At 35.0% G+C, this 25,347-nt stretch overlaps 1 protein-coding gene across 1 annotated transcript in view; it reads right to left on the minus strand.

Annotated features, from left to right (window-relative positions):
• Window positions 1-8,711: 8,711 nt before the first annotated feature.
• Window positions 8,712-25,347, minus strand: part of LOC134666139 (QRFP-like peptide receptor) — a 167,020-nt gene continuing 150,384 nt past the window's right edge. Inside the window, exons 6-8 of the mRNA XM_063523295.1 lie at window positions 13,174-13,342; window positions 12,431-12,552; window positions 8,712-8,921 (exon numbers count right to left, since the gene is read on the minus strand). Coding sequence (XP_063379365.1) covers window positions 8,742-8,921; window positions 12,431-12,552; window positions 13,174-13,342 — 471 coding nt within the window. The 3' untranslated portion in view covers window positions 8,712-8,741. The remainder of the gene's footprint in view (window positions 8,922-12,430; window positions 12,553-13,173; window positions 13,343-25,347) is intronic.

The raw sequence follows: 25,347 nt of genomic DNA on the forward strand, positions 1-25,347 counted from the left end.
TACTGTCGCGCCAATCATGTGCTAGCCCGGCTGGTGCGATTGCGATTGTATTTGACATAATGTAAGAGCTATGCTACCCAAAATAAATGCACTGTTTTGACGTCATTAAGTAATTTCTAATTTAACAATGAGTGTACCTGCAATAATATGTTAAACAACGAAGGCCGCAAAAATATCTGACACAATCTTATTTGTAGAGCCATAAGAGCGTGTCATATATTTTTGGGGCCTCCGAAGAGTAACATATTATTGCAGGTGACTGTACCTGCAATAATATGTTAAACAACGAAGGCCGCATACCTAAATATATAAATGACACGATCATATTACTACTATACTATCACTACCACTACATCATATTACTATTATATTATTGTTTATATTTGTAGCGCACAATTCTTAGCGTGTTACATATATTTGCGGCCTTGGTTGTGATTATCGCAGATGACTGTACATACAACGCACTACTCGTTTATAAATGTTACGCTCAAATAAATCGTGACACGTGGAATAAGGAAAAGTTAAGAGTAAAGGGGACGACCGTTTCTCCATACAAACGTAGCCCCCATTTTCCTCTATGGATGTTGAGATTATGGATATTAATGATATTATTTTTACGTAATTTTATATACCGGGTGTGGCCTGTAACACGAGCAAATAATTAAAACATAGATTATACTCCTCAAACGGTGACACTTTTGTTTAACAACTTTAAAAAATGATGAAGTATTTAGACTCCCTATTTTTCATACAAAATAAATATTACCTTCAATGGATGCCATCGCCACGCCATATCATTGTGATTGACGTTGCTTGTCACGCCTTAAACATAACAAAATTCGCAATACATTGCGCCTTAGAATAAACTTTAAAGTGTATTCAAAATCAAACCACAAGTTATTTTTTAAAAGTTGCTGAAGAAATGTTGATCAGTATGAGGAGTACAGCCTACAGTTTAATATTTTGCTCTTATTACAGGCCACACCCGGTATGTATACTATGTACGCACAAATAATAAGGTAAGTACCCCTATTAACGAGGGGGTTAAGCAAGTTTCCCAAAAAGAGCCAAAAATTAAGCATAAACCGGCGGTGTATGGACCAAGACATATTTTTTTATGTTAGTTTGTTAATTAAAGTTTATATTATTTTAATTTCTGGCCTCGTTTTAGAAAATTATAAAGGAAAAAATAATTATCAAAACCAAAATGTCGAAATCGCCTATTACCGAGGTAATGGACCACTGTTACCCAAATACCGCGGATGTGGGTTCCTTTTTACGAGGGTAGATAACTCGTTGCATTTTTAGTTCCATAATTATGATAAATATTATTTATTTGACAATAATGGATAAAATATAGTATATTCAATACCTACGCTTTTCATATTATAAGACTTATTTAATTATTGAATTTATATTAGAAATAGTTGGATCCTTTAACGCTAAAACATCGTGGTACCCTTTACGAGCAAGTGTGATGCTGTCGAAATTCTGGTTTAATTTATTACCTATCTACGTTAAATAAATAGGTACTTTATTATTTCAACCGGACGTGGAGGGCAAATTGCGCCAAAACGTTCAAGCTATCACAATTATATTCTACACAATACATATACAAGATCTGTGTAATGTAATGTTGTATGTTTGTGTTGTGTGTCTATTTTATATATAGGTAACATAAAATATATTTTTCTACTCCAACACTTCTATTTGTCGATTAAATGACTTCCAGTGATATCTAAACCAGCTACATTTGAAGCGCGGTGCGTAGGGGGCCGTATCCTTTGTCTATATGATCAGAAATATCACAATAGCCAAGAGTTGTATTAAAAAAAATCTATTTTCTAGGCAAAGATCTAAAAACCAATATTTACTTTGACTTTATATATCATTTTATGTTTGCTGACTTATAAAAAATATTGTGTGCAACGGTACAACATTAGGTCTGAAAATCCTTGGCCTGTCTTCGGCCCTTGAATTTTAAGAACCTTTATATATACCTTTATATATATGTACCTGGTATACAAAAGAGTATCAAAAGTATTAGGTATTTTAAGAACCTATTAATTTCGAAGCCATGAAAGTTTTGGGTGGGTCTGTATTAGGTTCTCATACAGCTTATTACCGAGTGATGTCTTTTCTGACCATCGTTAAACGGTTCAATTCAAATAATTTTAAAACTCATTTACGACTAATCAAAATAAATAGTTATCTTGTATTTTATTAATACGATCAATATGGATGATTCCAAATATTACAAAACAATGGTTAAAATAAACTTTATAACCATACTTCTGTTTTTATATCAATACTTGAACGAGTTTCTCACATAAGGGTTTCTAAGAAAACGTCTGAGAAGGTGTCTAAAATTGTAATCAAAATTAAGAGTCCTTGCATAGATTTCATACCACGTTAATAGCTCTTTAGTTTTATAGGTGGTTAAATAATTCAATAACATCAAAAGTCAAGAAAATGTGCATTTATATATGAATATAAGATCGCTCGAATCTAAAATACCGTTTCCGTTATTACCGAGGTATACCTCGAAATTAGGTGTCACACAAAGAAAATGGAACCTAACACCGAGGTTTTTAATTTCCTATTTTTTTCCCTATTGGCGAGCAAATATCGCAAATAAAGTATTTGGGAATTATAAAAATAATAACTAAGAATCAATCTCAAGTCTTAGTCTTTCCATAATATTTACCATTATTATGCTAATCACTAAATAGAATACGCGTTTACTTACTTGAGGTGTTGCGTGTTAGTATGGAGCAACCAAATCTTGCGCTCTTGATACGCTAGTTTACGTTTTTCGATTTGTTTGTGTGATGTTTTCGTAGTAATGTTATACTTATTCGACAGTCAAAAGATAAGGCTTTATTTCTGTTTTCTTAGATTCAAAGAAAGTTAATGAGCTTTCTTATTAAACGCTATTTTGTACATACCGCGGTAATTAATGCCAATTTTAATGGGGTCGTTAATAGGGGTACTTACCTTATATAGGTATTGCGATATAGTGAGGAAATGCAGCCAGCATCTACGGCACCATTCCAAAGTTTGTAGTTATTTGTTTTAGATTTAGTTATTAAGTTTTGTAGGTTGGTTATTTAATAATGTATGTTATGGGTATGTATATTAAGTTTGTATGCATTAAATGACTAACTTATTAATTAAATAACTATTGGATGTATATTAACCATTGCTATGCCCCTTACGTTTGATTTATCTACATTTTTTAATTTTGTTAAAATTTAGGGGCGTATAACAGATTTCATACAATTTTTTAAATGCAACTGCATAACTGTAGTTGATAGGTATACAACAAATTGTGTCAAAATATTTTCAATAATGTTTTCAATAATCCAAAAAGGAAAATGAGGACTACGTTTGTATGAAAAGGCGATTACGCGCGGGGCTTCCACTTTCGTCTTAGTAACGGTTAGGCGCCTTAGGAGGTGGTAAAATAGACGACACTGAAAGTTATTTTTAAACATATACATATTTTCCTACGCTTCATATATGATAATATTATCCACAATGTAATAATCGACGTCATAAGTAGTGACATATTTTAGACGTCCTACACACCTACGTCTCATCTCATTAACCAAGCTCATAAAATTCATCCACTTTAAATACTGAATAATAATGAGCCTGTGGTATAAAAGGGCTGTTACTAAATCACTCAGCACAGTCTCGACCCACCCTTCCAACAAACACCAACCATGAAGATCCAGGTAGCAATCCTCTTGGCCATCGTAACTATTGCGGCAGCTGAAGATTCGGCTCAGATATACTGCGGGAGACAACTATCGAGGACCTTGGCGGGGCTTTGTTACGAGAAATATTACAGTCAAGAAAAACGATCACCGCACCATGAGTTTTATGACTACGGATCACAGTACATTTCACCGTGGCTGGCAGATGCCACAGCTCAGAGATTGAATGGTGTCAGAGGGAAGAAGTCAGTCGGAATTGTCACGGAGTGCTGCGACAAGCCGTGCACGGTGGAAGAGATGATGACTTACTGCTAGAATTGACGATGGCTATGGGCTGATGGTAGAGAGGTATACCAGTGACAGTGACAATGACATAGAGACTTCTCAGAAAAAATGTGAAAAGGTTTAACAGTTCGCCAGGAATCAATTTGTTCCATAGTACACTGTCACTGTTAAACCACTGATCCCTTCATTTATTTCAGGCTCTCTTTTATAACTCTGTATTACATGCTGCTGCGAAATGAGAATACAATACACTGAATAGAAAAACCTAATTCTCACATCTCACTTTTGTGTAAATCTACAAACGCTGTAAAACATAACTACGAATATGTTAGGTATATGTATAATTATTTGTCTTTAGAAACTTTTTATTTGTTTCTCTGATAGATAAGTTGCGAATGTCATAGTGAAATAAAAGATTTTGAATGAACAACAGATATTTTTTTATTTATTTTGTACAATAAGGTTTACGGCCTTGTAAGGTAAGTCCATAAAATGATTCATTATATATGTTTGTTATAACATTAATATTATTTACGTGTAATCTGTATCAACGCCCACACTATTAACTGCCAGGTCGTAAACCTTATTACAAAAGGCATAAGGTCCACTGATTGCTGTTTGTATATCACTAGCTCACCGTTCTATATTTTTATTGCCTGCTAAATAGTATTTACAGTACATATACATATGGTCCTATTTTCCCGCACTAGTGCGTAAAATAACACTTTTCGTGCGATGTCAAAAGTTTAAAGGGCCATATGTACTGTAAAACGTTGTACGATACACGTGCGAATAGGTAATTCGCAATTCGTGTCGATTTAAAACACTCCCTTCGGTCGTGTTTTAATTTATCGCCACTCGTTTCGAATTTCCTCTTTTTCGCACTTGTATCGTAAATAACTATTTTGGGATTGGGTTAAGGTGCGTTGGGGTAAGATTGAAGGTTTTTTGGAGGGGTAAGTCAAAAAATCGTCCGTATCCCGAAGCATTACGGGCGACTTTTTAACTTACCCCTCATGAAAAAACATTTTCAATCTTACCCCAACGTACCTTACGTATATAAATTAGACCCTTGTAATGATAAAGGTGATCAAAGACAACTCACCATAGGAAAACAATTTATAGATCTATAAATTTGCACTTTATTCTCTTTTTAAATAATTTCTTTTGGTACATCATCAGAGCGTTTTATCGTTATGATTCGATACAACATAAAATACATTCATTAAAATACGATTGACTAGATGCAGTGCGCCTACTTATGTTTAGTTTTGTATATGCTCTAATAACTATTACGTATATTTTTTACAAACCTATGTTATGTATTTTAACATTAGTTTTTTACAAACTACTTAAAATGTATTAATAAAGAAATAGCTTACTTTTTTATTGAATTGAATTGAATGCTATACAGTAAGAAATATATAAATATAAATTATATTTTTATATTTCTATTTATAGTTTTAGCATTTTTTAAATGGATAAAATGTATCCATAACAAAATATTAAATAAAATTTAACATTTCATAGTTATAGGTAAAATGTTACCAAGGAAAAAATTACACTTTGTTTTAACCTCCGTTATAATTATCAAGGTATTTAAAAAAGGTATGTGTGGTTTATGTTTATGGTGATTTATTAAAAAATAGGCATGCTATTCGATGATGTATGTTGCGATTTGCGAACGCTACCTTTTAATTGTATAAAACCCCAATATATTCCTAATGCAGTAGCTAAGCACAGCGGTCGGCTCGGCTAGCATTCGGAAGCTTTTTCTAAAGCACCATTAGCAGTGCTCCATATATTTTGTATCGTCGTTGATCGCAGCCAATTAGAGGCAACTAAATTAAAAGTCATTTTTCACCACACCAGCTCGGAAAGAATTACTTTGCACTTCAAAAACGAATAGCAAAGTTGCATTTTATCCACATGTGAGGAAAAATAATAAAGTAAGTTGTTTTCTTATGTTTGCTGGTAGAATTGACTTTTAAATGATGATTTTGGATGATAAATATTTAATAACATTCATTTGGATTTGATTTGGTTTGATTTTGTTTGATATTTTACATTTAATATTTGCTTCGGGTTGGTGTGGTGAAAAATTTTGTGTTTCATCGGGGGCAAATTTTGTTTAACCCTCGTGCTTTGAAACCCTCGCAACGCTCAAGATTCCATTTTTCGAACCACTCGCTACGCTCGTGGTTCAATTTTGGAATCTTTCGCTTGCTCGGGTATCACTATTAGCACGATCGGTTAAACAACAACTTTGCCCCCTTGTAAAACAAATAACTATTGTACTATTTCAAATCATGCAAATCACTTTTTCATCAATATCCTTACTATCAACCAATTTCTGCATTTGCCCGTTTTGGCAATTAAACGCTTACAGTAAATCTGTACCTATTGGAAGAATATATCATTTGACTACAAATCGAAGCTTTTTTATTTGAGTCGTCGCTATCCTGACCTGCACGGCGGCAACATATATACCTACCTACCCCTTGGTACAATAAAACTAACTTAGATTACACCTAAATAATTTATTTACACACTAACTAGAAGGCGATTAAGATAGGTTATCAAACTTATCAAGTTATCATACAATCAGATTCTGATGGTTTTTTTAATGGAGTACATAAGTATGTACAAGTATGTGCAAAATGTAATAAAAACATTATGTTCGTGTAGGTACTTACATTCAGAAATATCGTATAGAAACATTTTTGTATTATATTATAATGAAAAACTGCAATGAGTAAGGACAGATTAACAAATGCGTACTTATATAATAAATCGTTGTGCGAATAATTTAGAAAACATAATATAATATAATTGAAATGTTATATATAAATATATTCTATATCTTCCTGTCTCAGGTCAGAACATCGACAAGATACCGAATTTTAAAGTCGAGAAAAGAAAGCCCTAAAAATTATGATGCATTTGTATATCAATACATTATTCTATTATATTCTATTCATATTATAATTATTTAATTATATTTTATCTACACACATATCATAAATTCTCTATGATACCTTCAAAATCTGTCAATAATGGCCAACATAAACAGTTTTTATTTGTTACAGCAAATTGCTTAACTTTGAAAATGTTGTAATAACTTCATTACTATACTTAATAAATATCACAATCGATTTGGTAATGACATTCAAATTTTTAACATCTCTGAAAAAAAGCTATTTGATTTGACCCCTATTCTAATATCAGTCGAGATGATATTTTATTCGAAATGAAATGTCAATTGCATACAATTTTGACAAATCTCGCACGTGAGTTGGTATCGAACAATATGGCAATCGACCCTAACTCTAGTTTATTTGAGTTTAAGATTTATTTTGAGCGTTTGGAATCGATTGTAAAACCTATACAAGTACATCTAATTTATAAACCCAAGCCATCAGTGAAAAAAATATATGCAAATTTCATCAATACTCTAAATGTACGATGCGTGCCTTTCAAAGAAGGTCGTAGGTTATAAGTCTACAAAGTACAGGGCGTAAGGTCCGATCCTAAGTAAATATGTGCAAAGTTTAATAAAACAACATCTATTTCAAGCTTTGTTGATTCCAAACGATAGAACGAACAAGGACACGTTAAGTTAGATTGCATCAATCATGTCTTAAGGTGGCCACTGACGAACCTTCCAACAGTCCAAATAGCGTGGCTACATTCCAAAATCGGTCCGTGAATGTCAAAAACGTACAATGTTTAGTATTAGGATGCCGTCCATTTGGATGAATCCATTGTAACGGCATCCATTTGGAAGGCTCGTCAGTGGCCTGCTTTATGACGTGAAACGGCTCATAATATGTAAAATAAGGTCAAAGAAAAGAGAAAGAATGGAAACAATAACACAGGTACCTAACAATACTCTTTTCATCACAACAGCTCGTAAAGGCTATCGCCGAGAATTCTAATGGTAATTCGCCGAGATGGTAAAGAAGTAAGTAATAATCGATTGATTATTGTTGTGTTGGTTGGGTTTGTAGATTCTAAAAATTAATTTGTAATTAAGTTGTAATTTCCCTATTATTTACAAAATGTCTTAAGCATATGACTAGATTGATTGACGATTCATTTGTGCAAAATTAACTTTTAGAAATGAATTTATTATTATTAAATAAAATAATTTGACTAATACTTATAAGTACTCTTACCTCACTTAATTTCAAATACACGTTTCTTAATATTTACTTGCAATCATCTTTCTAACCGCTTAGGGCGTCCACTAGATGGCGCGGTTGTACGAAGCGGATGAACGGAATAATCTAAAATAGCATGAGCAACGTTAACTGTCGCGGACGCGTGCGACTGATTTTACCTACAATAGCATCCGCGTGCGTGCGCCCGCTCCGTGTACCCGCGTTAGCTAGCGGAAGCTCTTAAACTTTTTGTCTTGTAGATATTTCTTATTCTAAGTCGCACAAGTTCACTACCCTGTCACATGACACCAAATGAGATTCCACCCTTTTGCTACATTAAAGGCTATTCCAAGGACATACAGACATGATTTATTTTGCAGTCAAGTAAGGAATCGCACATAATGGTAACATTCCATTTCTAACCGCAGCTGCACTACTGGTACTGAACGCGTCGCTGTCATTGTCGATTTCCATAGTAAAATGAACAGTAGTGCAGCTGTCGTTGGAAATGGATTGTCACCTTTAAACGCCTAAACATCAACGTCAAACGTGACGTACGTTCTGCGCCTTTTTACAGGAACTGTGGAGTTTTCTCGCCTCTCCAGCCGTTGTCCTTCAGCGAGGTGGTGCGGGCCACCTTCCCGTACTGGATGCTCGGGGCACACGTCTTCTGGTGGTTGCTGCTGCGGAACGTGACAGTAGTGCGAGTGCGACCGCTAGACGTGTTGGATTTTTGTCTTAAGCCCTGCATCTGGAAAAATGTCGGTGTGATTAAAGTTGGCGTAGCTGGGTTTACAGCTGCTGCGCTGCGTTGGCTATTACATGTGGAATCACGCACAGGCTACACAGATATCGCACTGTGAAGCGTTTACAAAGAGCACGAGGCCACCATACAGGCATACATGTGTAATAAGTTTGTACTCGTAATAAGTTTTTGGCAAAAATTTCATTTTTGGTACAAGCTTTTATCCCTGACTGTACTTTTCTTTCCACAGGCAACTAAATAATGCTAATCGAGATAAGTCTAAAAACCCCAAACACAATTAGGTTTCGTTGTTTTATCACATAGTTCCTACGGCCACTTCCGGGCTCCATCATCAGATCAGCTCGATGACACCATAATATTGCATTGTCACCCGACTTAGGTATGTATGCAAAATTTCAGCTCAATCGGAAACCGGGAAGTGGATCAAATTTAACTTGCAAGATTTGATTACACACAGACAACGGTCAGGTGAAACTAAACAAAAGCTTGTAAAATGCTATGATTTGAGCAGCACAACCGAGATGTATTTTACAGATTTTACACCATTTTATAAGTACTATGTATTTTTGGTTTTCAGGACTGACCAGTCCATTTAAATATATTAAATGCCTGAATCTCACCCACTGAAATTTTATTATTTAAATTTCTGTTAAGATCATATATTTGCGCCTATTCCACGCATTAAAACCAACGCAACTGAATAAAGGATTCTTCTAAAGTCCGTGTGGAGAAGACCGCCAACAAGGGAAGACCGTCTACAAGCTATTTTGTCGCTTTTAAATCTTGCCTAAACATACTCTACTTACAGAAGGTCGGTGGAGCTGAAGGAATGAAGCTCTTCCTTCCTGAATGTCTGAGCAACGTACGTATACAAATACTCGTATGTACGACTAATGAGAGTTTTTGATCTATTATGACGGTCTTCCCTGCAAGAAATTTTATATGCCGGTCTTCTCCATACCTTAAATATACGGGATATAAGGAGATATATGTACTTACTACTAAATACATGTAGATAAAAGGCCCGCTTTGGGGTTTTCAGTGCTTTAAAATTATAAAGTGTGATACTCTGAACATTTTCGAAAAGTATCCTTATATATTAAATGTGAACATCTAAGAAATAAAAATGATTACTTCAAATATTAAAATTGCATTTACAATATTTTACGACTGCTTTCAGCTACACTTAATTTTTGTAATTGCTACCACTTAAATAAATATGCAAAGCCCGTAATAGACGGCCCCTTAACAGGAAAGTCGCTAATAAATAGCTACAAAAAAAGCAACGATATTTTTCTGAAGTTAAACATAAAGGAACAAAAATTTCTGCAAAACAGCATGTTTGTGTAGTGAGCACGGAAATCAGTTTGGTATATAGTTGATGATTGAGCGAGTTTTTGTCAAAGTATTGGCGGCGGAGTGCTTGTTATCAGTTCTAAGAACCAAATATAAATAAGTACTGATATTGGAGAGTAAATAATGTTTGTGTTCGCGCCACCCACTGAGATCATTTGAGATAATGATCCGTTTAGTGATGGTACATTTTTATTTTGTACAATAAAATAAAAAACTATAAAAACAATGACGGGTGGCACGAGGTTAAAAGTGACTTCTAAGTACATAGTTGTGTTTGCTCAGAGCAAAAAAAGGTCAACCACGGCGTTGCATGAACAAGAGATTTCCTTTAGCAGGATTGGTCCTTAGGACCCAAGGATGGATGGATAAGAAGTGGAGCCACCCAGATTTTTGATGCAGGTGGGGGGTGGGGGGGGGGGTTTAAGCGTCTGCGACGTTTGAGGTTAAGTTTAGTCAAGTTTAGTATCATTTTCAACTAAATCAAAGATGTAGACATAGATTTCATCGAAATCGGTTCAGCGTTTATTGATTTCCCATACAATCCTATACCTTACCTTTCATTTTTAAGGTTTTTTTTGGAATAAAAACTATTCTATGTTCTTCCCTGGGACTCAAACGATCTCTCTACCGAATTTTATCTAAAGCGGTTCAGCGGTTATTGAATCCCCATACAAATTTCCTCCTCCCTTTCCACACCCTTAAGAGATGATTATTGAGATTAAAAGTATGCTATGTTATTCCCTGGGACTCAAACTATCTCTGTACCAAATATTAACTAAATTGGTTCAGCAGTTTAAGCGTGAAGAGAATTAAAAAAAAAGTATTTTTTTCATATTTTATGTGTTTTTACTTCGGAATGGTGTCATTATGATATCAGAAATGAATTCGGCACCCCCGATTTATACGGAAACAATACCAAACTTGACCTAGTAGCTTAAATGATACAGATATCAAGATTAAGTTGAGAGGCCCCTAAAAATTTACATCAAAAATCTCGGTGGCTCCACTTCTTGAATCCATCCCTGGGACCTAAGGACCAATCCTGCCAAAGGAAATCTCTTGTTCATGCAACGCCGTATATTAGCTCCAGCGCCATCCGCTAACACGTCGAAATATATTATTATTTATTATGTCATACTAATATTTCGTTGTCGATGTCTCTTGAATTTATGTCAGTATAACTTCCTCGAATTTTCTTTAAAGGTATGATTGTAAATATTTTTCTGTTATTCACCAGGGGCCAGAAAATATTCTATTTTTTTAGGCAATTTTGGTCACCGTAATCACGTATGGAGAAGAGGGATTACGCATAGCGTTCGATTTAATCATGCAAGGGATTTCATACGCCAAATTGTCTAATGGAATCAGGTGGAAGATTTTCTGAGATAAATTAGATACGTCTGATCTCAGTGGATGTGTGAATTAGAGTTGGTAAGGGCTCGAGTCGTAAATATTATAAGAACTAAACTATAAAAAAACGGAAAACTGGGCACAGTATTACGTATTCGAGCGATAGAGAGGGAAATAGGTATAAAGAAATTTCGTTTTTCATTTTTTGCGATAGTGCTTCTGAGCTTAAAAGAGCATTGCGTCACCGAGTCTATATATTGAGTTAGATATCAAGTTTGTTTTATATCAATAAATACGTCGATATTGAAAGTTACAGATATGGTTTTATGTCGCAATGCACAACGGTCTCAATGATTGATACGACTCAATAATACACGTAAGTAAAATGAGGAAATTTTACATTTAAAAAGTTAATTAAATTCGGATATTGAAAGACTTTACAGATGGTATAGGTTCTAGTTCATGTTAGAGTTAGAAACCCGAGCCAAATTTTAAAAGCGATAAGCGATAACTTTAACTCGAGTCTTTACCAACACTAGTGTAAGTGTAAGGCCCTTTCCTGACTTGGCAGTAAAGAATCGGCGCGTCATTACGGCCCGTATAGCTATTATACCCACAGGCGTTAGCGAGATGATATCTCTATGGTTGATTGTGACAGATGCGAAGGTCCCGCTCCCGCCAATCACATAATACTGCGTCTAGTACGCAATATTGTGTGATTGTTGTATATAGATACTGTACCGACAAGTCAGGTAGGGTAAAACAAAAAAGCCGCGTTGTTAACTTACATGGAAATGAGTACTAGAGTGTATGTTACCCGGGTCGTGGCACAGTAGCTTGCGCAGAGACCGCCGAAAGTTGCGCGTCATCAGGCAGTACACTATGGGGTTAATTGCGGAGTTCGCGTGCCCTGTGGAACACCACAATATAGAATTATTTTGAATTAGTTATACCCACTTAATTTAGTAGATCCTCAACCAAAGCAGCCAGCAGTGTGTGCTTGACGTATACCCGATTTTAATGTTCCAGTCTCACGGTATTTTTAACCGACTTCCAAATCTCAAAGAAGGAGGTTATCAATTCGGTTGTATGTTTTTTTTTATGTTTGTTACTCCATATATCCGTTATTACTGGACCGATTTTGTGGAGTAGAAAACGGATGATTATTTTCACTGCCAACCTCCTCAGTTTTTTCGGCTAGTTTTTGACCCCCGTACTACTGATATTTGGTTCTTGGCTATCCTCGTAAATACACGCGAGGTCACCTTATGACAGTTTTCTGGAATACCTGTAACTTAGAGGATTTAATAACTGGAGTGGCAATTAAGCGCTTACCCTTCTGCCGAAAAACTTGCACAATTGTGCAAACTTTTGTATGTACTGACATGGCTATTTGTACGTCCCCTCCCTCGCAATAATCGGCAGACAGATTCGTAAAGAAAATGATAGCGATGACATCTCCAGTTTCTAAATGCTCTAAGCTCTGTGAAGAGTTCTGCTAGTAGTGAACAAAATAACAGCTCAGACTCACCTAGCAGCAGAGTGTACGGCATCAGCAAAGCGCCAGAGTCCACCTGCACAGCATTCACGTCGATCAGGAGTTGCAGGATGTTGTAGGGCAGCCAGCAGAGTGCGAACAGGATGGCAAGCAGCAGCAGTATCCAGGCTACGCGCTTCCGCTCGCGCACAAGGCGGAGGCGCTGGAAAAAAAGAATAGGGAATATTTTTTTTATAGGACATTTCTTACACAAATTGACTAAGAAGCTCAAGCTCAAGAAGGCTTGTGTTGTGGGTACTCAGACAACGATATATATATAAATAGTTAAATACATAGAAAACAACTATGACTCAGGAACAAATATTTGTATCATCATACAAATAAATGCCCTTACCAGGATTCACACCCGGGACCATCGGCTTCATAGGCAGCAGGGTCACTACCCATTCGGCCAGACCTGGTCAAAATATTACACAAAACTCTGCATAGAGGGCGTCACTTGCTCAACCACATAGCATACCGTGAAACACGACAGTCGAAAGTTCTTTTCTGTAGTTAGTTTCTGCCTCTCTATCACTCTTGCGTATTTGATCGATAGAGAGGCAGATACCTAACGAAATTTCGATTTTCGCGTTTCGCGGTAGGCCGCCTGTAAACAAACCTCCTTGATGCATCAATATCATAGTGAAAACTTGTCAAAAAACGGTTTAGGGCATTTCCATTTAAAGTTGTACCCTCGAGTTTTTCGCATGTCCCCTTACATTTTTTGCGTTTTACTCTTAAGACGAATTTTTCAACTAGGCAAATGATGTTTTTTATTGAAATATATAGACACATCATTTATTAAGTTTAATGCACAATAAATCACTTTTTTCTTACTTAAACTCAGGTTTTTAGATATGATAAAATCACTCTGTAGTACTGTCCCCTTCACCGACTTCAATTTTTGATGGACTTTTACACATATTTTTTCTATGAAGGCAACACCAAGTAATGCATTCCTGGCATAGTTTAAATGTTGAAAAATGTGTTATTGATGAAAAAGAGCTTTAAAAACACCAATAATAGGGTTTAATTTCGATAAAAACGTTGTCCCCGCGAAATGGTGAAACGGACATAGTCCAGGTTGGTTACGCAGTTTTCGCTACTTAGCGAAATACTTTTTACCATCATTTTAGGTTTTTTTTCATCCTGGAAACCCTGTGACCATCGATAAAGCTTGTTTAAACGTCAAATTTGATTTATAACAGTCAATTCGCAACCTCCAAGGCGGGCTGGTGTGTGACCGGTAATTTTACTCAATGTTTTGTCCGTTTTGTTCAACTGTTTATGCAGCAATTGAACCTTAATTAACTAAAACACTGTTAATATTAAATAAAACCATGTTTCATATAGTTATTTATCAAGCACATAAGTTGAACATTGCGGTTAGTTTTGTATTATTTTGAATAGATTTAATTCTGGATCAGACAAATCGTTACGTCCTTTTGGTTACAATTTGAAACGTAACATATAGCCGGACTAGAAAAATGTAACCAAACGGACACGGTAAAGTCGCACGCACATTGAGTATGTATAGTTTTTACCGTGACTTTGTCTATACTTATTTAATTCATATGCAATTAATAAGTCATATTTTATTAAGTAATATTGAGTTTCTTATGTTTAAAACCTTATCTACTGATTTTGGTACATATTTTGTAGTCCTTTTTTTAATCACTGAGTATTTGTGTAAATTTTTGATTATTGTGATCTCGTCTTTACTTTGTCCATGAAGGTACATGGGTGTCCATTTGGAAATGTCCCCTTGATTTCAACAGTATTTTTTATTGTTTATTCAAAGTTTATAAGCTAAAATATTTAATTTTTTTGACAATAATCTTTAGTTTTGGTAATCCTAATTATTGTTATTCGTCACATGGCAGTAATGCCAATAACTATTTAATAAACCTAAAAATATCGTACGATTTGGGGCCACCTCGTAACCAAACCACCCAAAATTTCCTTTTATGAAAAATGTTTGTTCTAAATTGGTCAATGATGATTGTTTTTAGATTGTTTATTAACATTATTATGCTTTCAACATAAAACATTTGCTTCAAGTATGTCTTTTATTGACTATTTCAATAACCATTTGTAACCAAACGGACCGCAAAAAACCTCCCTCATCCTATTAAATATTAATTTTAACTGGTTTATGCTAAAAATATAACGATTCTCTTTTGTGTTTCGTAAACTAGAATATATTTACTCCTAGAATCACATAAAAAAGTACCAAATAATCCAAATTATATTTTCAACTCGTCAAGTGAGTCATGGTACAACTTTAAATGGAAATGCCCTTTAAGGCCTAGTACGTATAAGCAAAGAGAATAGCTAGTATAGAGGGCTATTTCCAAAGTAAATTTTGTAGTCACGGTACATTTACTGCCATCTATCGACACACGATTAAAACTTAAAATGAAATTGAAAATGTATAAATTAATCAAAATATGTTTACGGATAAATGATTTTTAATTTTTATTGTTCCATACTAGCCTATATTCTTTCACTGATATGTGTTAAAATTGTTAAATATCAAATGGTGTCGTCAACGCCATCTAGCCGAGAATAGGCCAAAGGTGTGTGCGCCATCTATTCGAGAATGACTTTTTCTTGATTTCCGAGGCACGTTTTTTTCTTAGACTTTATTTATCTTATACGGAGTTATATATATCTAGTATAAGTTATTCTATGGTTTACTAAACAAATTAGTGCTGCACTCTGGCGGCAGAACATTGCAGTAATACTCCCTATTATGAAACTGAAATAAATGAATGAAAACTTATGTGTGCATCTGAACTGTAATGTTTTCTCTCCTGTGCACAATAGATAACACCTTGTGGGCATTTAGGTAATGATTTTATCATACTTATCCAAATAAAAGGAGTACCCTTTCATGTGGATAAGGGTTAAATAAGAAAAATTAACCTTTATAGCCCTTAAATTTTGGGTATGTCCACAGGAAAGACCTGAACATGATTTTGAGTTTGACCCTGATGCCTTACGAATAAATAAAGTAGGTAAACAGGCTCCATTTAGTAATGAAATTCTATTTTATTTCATTAACGTAATTAGCTCGAAAATTTCGGCGTGAATGCGTAGGTTAAGTAGATTTTGGAATAAGTACTAGACATTCTGTTCACTTTCCTAATTAAAGTACTTACTTCATTATAATGAAATATGAGATATTAAAGTAGGTACATATGGCCCTTCAAATGTTCGACGTAGTTACGTAATGTGCTTATGATAGCACAGATATTATCGTAACGGATCACCAGATACTGTATCTACTCTAAAATATCTAAAATGCCCGCTTGTGACAAACGATGTAAATTTTTCGTCCAATTTATTTGATTCATTACAGTAAATCTCGCAAATCCTCTAAATGATTGTTAAAAGTACCTACGTAATTTTAAGGTTTGCTTTGTCAAAAGCTTTAGCTAAGTCCTTAAGTGCCTAACAAGAAAATTTAAACAACGTTACTTTCTCAAGAAGAAGTTCATTGTTAATTACGTATGTAGGCTTCAACTTTAAAAGTTAGACGGCAATAATTTCACAAGTAACATAAGTCAGGGTAACATCTTGGTTATATGTAAGAACGTATGTACATTTTGCGAAAATAAGAGTCAATAGGTACCAACCTACTGACGTCAGATAGGCTAAGACAAACACTGGGGCATGAGTAATACTTGCAGGGAATCCTCATACTGTTGTAAAGGGGCCCACTGATTAACAGTCCGCCGGACGGTATCGGCCTGTCAGTTGTTCGGAACTGTCTAAATTTTGTTCTAACTGACAGGCCGATACCGTCCGGCGGACTGTTAATCAGTGTGTCCCTTTACTCTTGCCCCGAGTAAAATACACTATGTTTGTCTTGCCCCTCATGACTTCTTTATTTCATTCTTGGTTCAAAGAAAACGATTGTTTGTAGTTTTCTATTCTAATAAGAGAATTATACATTTAAATTAGTGACCTATAATACTGTTCACATAGGGTTGATAAAAAAAAGAAATATATTTTCTTTGAAAATAGAAAGTTAAAAATAAAAATGTTGATTGGAAAATAAATCATTAATATAATTGAAAGCTATTTTCTAAAGCATTTTAAATACAGAAGGGTGCAAAACAAAGGAGTTTATGCCGAATATTTCGTCAAAGGGTGGACTTGTATACCGAGTAGTAATTTTACGAATCACGGGAGGTCTCCAGCTGATGTTTTACTTATAACGCAAAGTAGAAAGCAATGTTTAAAAAATTACGTTTTATTTTTAAAGAATCTTCTTATTTTTATCATCTTTATTGTATTTGTATGTATGAATACGTGCAAATTTTTTAACCATGCGGTGTAAAATTTTCCGTATATTTTATTTTTATTGTAGGTACTGAACTTTGGACGTTATTATTTTGTCCAGAAAACCTTCTTCTCTGCAGAAAATCTGTCTTCCAGGAGCCATAAAACCGCGTCGAGGTGTTATTTATCTTGGCCCTAACTAGTTACGACACACACTGGGATAACGAGGCAATTCAAACCGACAGGATAATTGATTTAATGGGAAAGTTTTCTGTATACGTAACTAATCTGATTAGTGGCGATGCTTCCATGTAACTCGATAGTCGCCGGCTTGCCAATTTGAGGGACCTGATAACATCCTACAGGTACCTACAGTCACGCTCCGTTGAGCTGAGCAGGTTGAGCCGTTTAGGGTTCTAGCTAAATTGGACATTCCATAGCGTAAGTATCGAACAACCAATTTAGCTAGGACCTTAAAGGGCTCAATAGTCGCGATGCGTGATGGTACCTATTGAAGAATAATGAGACCATGTTTTGAAGTCTAACCTGCGTACAAAAGCCGAATCCAAAGGCAGTCCTTTTAACTTATATAAAGTAACTATAAACTATAAACTTATTAACTTTTTATAAAGTGTTTATGTAACTTTGTACACAGGATTTGCGTCTTCTATTTCGTTAAAAGTAGTTTTTCGACATTCTTACAAGAATTTGGCGTTTTTATTTACTTGAATACTTAAACTTAAACGAAAAAAACACACAGAGATAAAACACCCAGCTGTATTTAAATGTAGGTATTGCTATGTACTTAATTCTCTAGTCTGACGGTCAGTCAAATTATCACCTTATACCGGGTGTGACCTGTAACATGAGCAAATAATTAAATAAAACATAGATCGTACTCTTCAAACGGTGACAGTGACACTTTTGTTCTACAACTTTTAAAAAATATGAAGTATTTTGACTCTCTATTTTTCATACAAAATAAATATTATATTCAATGGACGCCATATCATTGTGATTGACGTTGCTTGTCACGCCTTAAACATAATAAAATTCGCAATACATTGCGTCTTAGAATTAACTTTAAAGTGTATTAAAAATCAAACCACAAGTTATTTTTAAAAGTCGCTGAACAAATGTTGGTCAGTATGAGGAGTACAGCCTACAGTTTAATTTTTTGCTCATATTACAGGCCACACCCGGTATAGCAGTCTGATAACAGTCTTCTGATGACATTAATAATTGTGATATTTTTATGATGTGACGTGTAAAATTATTATTTTATAAATAAATTAACTAAAACTAAAACTAAAGCTACGGTAGAAACAGTTTCTCCTTGCAAAATACTTGCAAAAAAGTAATTTATTTTATCTAATAGAGATCTTGCAGAAGAGTTTCATTTGGGTACGTTAGTTCTTTTGCGAACATTTATTAGCATATATGGTCGTACTCAGCTTGGAACCCTGCACTAAGCATGATCCGATACGCTGTCGGCCGGTTTTATAAAAGAAAAATACTTAGAGACAAATAAATAGATATTAATATATTTTGGGCCCGATTCGGATTTTGAAATAGACATCTATTAGATATATTTCAGACATCAACAAGATACGATAATTATATGCTTAAGATCTAATCTGTCAAAGACATTTGCACGATTCTGGAGATACTCTTGAACGATTTCCCCAGGATATGACTTAGAGATCCAATTCACATCTAATAGATATCTTACGCTATCTAACATAAAAGTGACATTGGTTGTCCGAATTGCGCTGCAAAAGAGAACTAGTTGATATCTAAACTATAAAGTATCTAGAATGGATTTAGTACGTGTCGTCTCTTGTGAATATATTGAAGTTCGAATACGGCAGTTTATTTCCTATAGTAACTACCTAGTATATCAGGATCGAGACAATTTACTCGTGTCGGAGGCCAAGGCTCATTTGGATCGCTGCGCCATTAAGAAAGTACCTATACACTATACATAGTACCTATATCTCTATATATAAAAATCAATCCCTATTTCCCTTGGTCACGGCATCACGCGTGATTCAGGTCAAATAATTTCACTAATTCTTTTTTCGTTGTGTTTGTTATGAAAGAAAAAAATAAGAAAGTGCCAAAAAAAGATATATATGAACAAAAAAATGAATGTGAAACGAAGTTTGCCGGATCTATAGTAGGTACACAATAAAAATAAATGGCAATATAATATACATAAACCGTCATTAATCCCAGCGATAGTACACAGCCCATAATATTTACTACAAAGACCTGCGATGGTTTTATAATATGGATCCGCCGATTCAATCACGGCGTCAGTCGCATTGGCATTTCATTGCTCAAAGCTGCAACTGCAATATGAATATCAGCCATCAGAGAAGTCAGTTTAGTATTAAGGACTAGGTTGTAGTGAGGCCACACAGCTGACCACAGCTGATCAGCTGACAAATACGAGTAGATAAATTGTATTTCTTTTACACGCTTCAATAATAATTGGCATTCCAATGTAACTCGAGACGACACAATTTAATACAATTAATATTATTATGATTCATTGCGATTTTCACATGATTGAACTCAGACAAAGGATGTAACTAGTATATAAGGCCAGCAGTTTACTAATAAAAGGTTCATTATTTACCCGACTATAGTGGTGTTACTTTCTACCCTTCCGCGTCTTTTGATACAGAATATCATTCTGTACATTCCTCATCATGGCGTCGTAAAAGGTTTCTTGCATGTCCTTAATCAGAGTAGGCTAGCAAATCTAAAAAATGAGCCTACCCAAAATTCAAAATTTAATTCTGTAAGTAGGCCTCAAGGGCTCTTTTACAAGTCAAACAATATCTACAACATGATATAGTGACACAAAAAATACAGAGTAACATTTATAAACACAACTGCCAATACCTTGGTAAACATTACTTTATAATATATTATGTAGTTTTAAAATAAATAATTACTACCATATATATATATAACACATATGTGTTATAGTACCTATGGTTAATTATACAATAAATTTGGAGACGTAAACGGATCGCAATGACAATTTGGAGGAATATATTAAAGGGTCTAGCTATACTTTAACTTTTCCATTCGTATTCTGCCAATATCATTAGCAGCCGTGAGAATAAATATTGTTCAGGCCCCAATTTCACATCGGTGACAGGTGCGGCGAATTGTAAAATCACTGTTGCTGACGTCACAGGCATCCATGGGCTACGATTACCACTTACCATCGGGCGGGCCGTATTCCTGTTTGCCACTATCATTGTATTATTTAAAAAAACTTTATTATATCGGAAAAAAACAGATATTTTTCCTGCGAAGTTTCTGACAATTGTCAAAGATTTAGAAGAATTGTAGGTAATTCTTGACAGGTAATGAGTTATATTTTTTTTTATTATGAATGGGCTTACTCATGGCCACAGACTAGCCGAGGCGTAGACGTGGCCTACGATGGAGCGAGCTCGCCCAGAAGGTGCCTGTTCACTCTTGATTTGAAGGTTGCCGGGTTATAAGAACACGGAAATATAGACGCCGGCAAGGAATTCCATTCCTTGGCAGTGCGCATAAGGAAAGTAGAATCGAGTAGGTCGTGCGAATTGGTGGAATATCTACCAAGTAAGGATGGAAACCGGCCGTGCGTCTAAAAGTCCTATGGTAGAATGGGGACGGTGGAATGAGCTCGTGTAGCTCTTGGGCACACTCCCCGAAGTGCAACCTGTAGAATACCGACAGGCTGGCGACTTTCCGCCGATGGGCCAAAGACTGAAGCTTAGCCGTTAGCTTCTTGTCGCCAATCATCCTCCTGGCTCTGCGCTCCACTGAGTCCAAAGCGGCGAGTTGGTATTTAGCTGAGCCATCCCACAGGTGGCTGCAATACTCCATACACGACCGGACTTGAGCTTTGTAAAGTGTTAGAAGCTGTCCAGGTGTGAAGTATCGCTTCACCTTATTTAGGACGCCCAGCTTTCTGGCCGCAGTTTGTGCTTTAGACTCAATGAAACTGCCGAAGCTGAGGACTGAACTCAGCTCCATGCCGAGGAGTTCCAGGCTGTCGGTAATAGGTACAGATGCACCCCGGAAAGAAGGAGTCAGGTCGAATGGTTATATGTCCGAATTTCGTGACAATTGTAGTGTTTCTTGTGACAATTGTCATAAACTTAGCAAGAGAAATATCTGTTTTTTTCCGATATCATAAAGTTTTTTTTAATAATACAATGATGGTGGCAAACAGGAATACGGCCCGCCCGATGGTAAGCGGTAACCGTAGCCCATGGATGCCTGTGACGTCAGCAACAGTGATTTTACAATTCGTCGCACCTGTCACGTTGGTGAAACAGGGGCCTGATCAATAACGTTTAACGTTCGTATCATAAGAATCAATATCAATTAGTTCAATTGTAACCGTTTAATTGAATCGCTGATTGGAATACAAGTACCTACCGGAAATAAATAACAATTCGGCTGCCCTAAGCAGAAAACAAGTAACTCAGTTTTGACAAATTTTTGAGGAGAGCAAAAAAACGTAATTTGTCTGTTTTGTTAGGTATTTGGTCTAAAATATAACATCTTTTTATACCATTATGTTAAGGGCGATAAAATTAAGCTTATACAGACTTTATTTTTTTATATTCTTGTATATAAAACTTTGTACAGGCATAAAATGGTTTCTGTGTAGCTCACTGCCAGAAAATCTCAGAACCATTCTACACAAATTCAAGTATCTCGTGTTTAGCTTTGAAATAGCAAGCACTTTAGCTTCTTAAATACTAAACATATTTGGCTCTCCGCTCAATAACTTTTCAAATTTTCATGTAATTCTGAAGGAAATGGCATCAAATGAAAGCTAATGACATAAGCTACCGATAACTCATTTTTGTTTCTTTCTGGTTTGTCGACTTCAAAATTTCTGTTACATAATAAAACGCTTGAAAGAATTATATTTTTTTTATATATATTTAAAACTCATTTTCTCTTGGAAATTATACTTTTTTTTATTAGTAATTGATGTTGCCATCCTCAGACCCTCTGACACATGGTTATTGGTAGCTATTTCATCGATTTTATTTATTGCCAGCGATTATTTTGTGATACAATATCCCATTCCTTCAACAAACCCTCTGTCTTCGTTTCAAACTTCTAAATAAACGTAAAAAAAGATACGATCGTTTATGTCAAAATACGTAAGTATTCGACAGTCTCAAATGAATCAAAATTTAAAACTGGTAGGTAGTAGGTAGCTTAAGGAAGTCCCGTTGACCTAGAACTATGAAATGTAGCAAGTAATATTGTCTTACACTATAAGTAGAGGGAATAATCTGAAAACTATAAAGTACCTACAAAAAAATAAATAATTTAAATTTGTAAGGTGGGCGAGATCGACTTGCACTTGCATTTTTTATAGTCCTATTTGACAGATGTCTTTGATAGGAATGAGGCTGGTGCATGGTATGGTGAGAGCTGGTTAGTCCATAAAACTCAATATTTGGGGACAATCTTTCAGCCGTTGACCTAGCCCCAAATTAAGCAAAGTTTGTACTATGAGTACTAGGCGACGATGCCGACGATACTTGCATAGATAAATACTTAGGTACATAGTTACTTTATTTACTATTTAACTTTACTTATGTAACAAAGTAAAAATCTAATTAAATCCTTCAAGTCAGTTTTCCCTATTTCTTATAAAGCAATATCGATTCTTGTTACCTATTAATATGGTAAGTAATTGGTTCTCTTTAGTGGCTAGAATTAAACCAAAAACTGCAGAGATTTTGACAGCACACGCAGTGCAGGTGTTATTTTAAAAGTCAAACTTCTATGAAATTATGATATAAATAACACTGGCACTGAGTGTGCTCTCAACATCTCTACATACTTTTCTTGGTCTAACTCTACTAATAGACTCCTCGAAATTGATCTTAGTACTGGAGTCAGTTATGTAACGCTGCCATACATGACCCAAAATTTTTTTATTAAGCTATGAGCTTTATCACATTTTATATTTATGCATTTCTAGCCTGGGAGGCAAAAAGAAGCGTGCGTCTAGTCGGGGAGGGTGGGGTCATTAAAAAAAAATCAATTCTGATCCTGGTGGCTACTAGGGCAAGTTTGGTATCATTTTCGTATAAACCAAAGACGTAGAATTCATTACTGATATTTGTTTTTTTCAGTTTCATAGTAATTTTACAAGAAAAACGTAAATAGTTGAAAATTTTAGTTGAAGATTTTTGCTACGCGGTGCCGAAACTACAAAAGACAGAAAGTTGAAATTTGCACACTAGATTTCATTTATAAAGTGTACAAGAGATAAGAAGCGATTTAGACAAATTCAACCCCTAAGGCGGTTAAAAAGGGGATGAAAGTTTGTATGGGGTTCAAGTTTTATTTTAAGCTAGGAATTTGCAACTTCGTAAAACGATATATTATTAAAAGACAAGAAAACTAATTTCAGCGTTTTTGAAAATTCATCCCCTAAGGTGGTGAAAAGGGGGTTGAAAGTTTGTATGGATATCAAAAAAATTTTCGAACGCGGGACTTGAATCTTTGTATTTGAGGATATTATTAAAAGACAGGAAAAGTAATTTCAGCGTTTTGTAAAATTCATCCCCTATCAGGGTTAAAAAGGGGTTGAAAGTTTGAATCCATTACAAATCCGAGTAGACGCACATTTCTTATTGCTTCCCAGGCTTGAAATGCTTAGAAGTACTCAAGGAACATATGTGATGAAGCTCATAGCTTAATAAAAATATTTTGGGTCAACTTCATAACATAACTGCTTCCGCTATAGATGATTCACTTAACCACATAATATATTTCTTTATAAAAATTCAATTTCTGGATTAAAATAAATATTTCCCTTTTGGTCAATTGAATCCAGTCAGTTATTGTTTGTTTCTATTTTTTTCCAAAACCTTTGGCATGGATACGGCATGATTATGATTTCCTCTTTGGCGTTGGCGTCTATCTCATGCATTCTAGTGTTCTGTTTTCATTACTGTAGACAATACAGATAATTTTAATTGTTTTAACAACACTTTTTCTTTATACTTAAATCTCACAGACTCTTCACGTGTTAGCCTTTGACACGAATATTGCTAAGCAAATTTGTTCTCTATGTACTCGTAAGTATATGTTTAAACAAGGTACCTTCTGTATAACTATGTAACTCATTTCTAACCTAAATTGCTGATTGTGTTGGGAGATACTTGTTTTACCATTATAATAAACTGATTCGCAGTTACGAACATCTACGCTAAACTCAAGTATCTCGGTCATCTATATGAATTACAAGTATCTCTGTTTAGTTACTTGAATTTAGTGTAGAAATGGGACATATACTTGAATTCAGCGTAGAATACAGGGTCAAAAAAAGATACTTGGATTTTAAAAACATGAATATTTTAAAAACTACGCATTATTTTACAATTCTTTTTTTGGTGAAAGATGCGCCTAAAATTGTAGATTCCGAAAATCCAAAAAACCCGTTTTTGAAAATTTCCGAGATACTTGTTTTCTGCTTAGGGCAGCCGAATTGTAGGTTAATTTCTTGTTCTTACAAAAACATTCACATGTTAATCTTAACTTATTATAGAAGGTATAGATATATTTTCACTTTGGTACGACCTAGAAGATCACTCGCGCTGATTAGTGCATGAAAAGTCAAGTGAAATCGTGAGTGAGATGCGTGCCAATCACCATGTCTTGGTAACCAAGACGATCGTCAAGGTCGTATCATCAAAACCAGATCAAAACCGTAACAAGTTGTTTTGTTTATTGTTAAATCTGAATGGGGCTCTTGAGCAATATGTATAGATACATATAGAGTCCGCTTTTAGATTGGATATCAGTTTAACAATCCCATTA

The sequence above is a fragment of the Cydia fagiglandana genome, chromosome 7 (assembly GCF_963556715.1).
Source record: "Cydia fagiglandana chromosome 7, ilCydFagi1.1, whole genome shotgun sequence".
Lineage (NCBI taxonomy): Eukaryota > Metazoa > Arthropoda > Insecta > Lepidoptera > Tortricidae > Cydia > Cydia fagiglandana.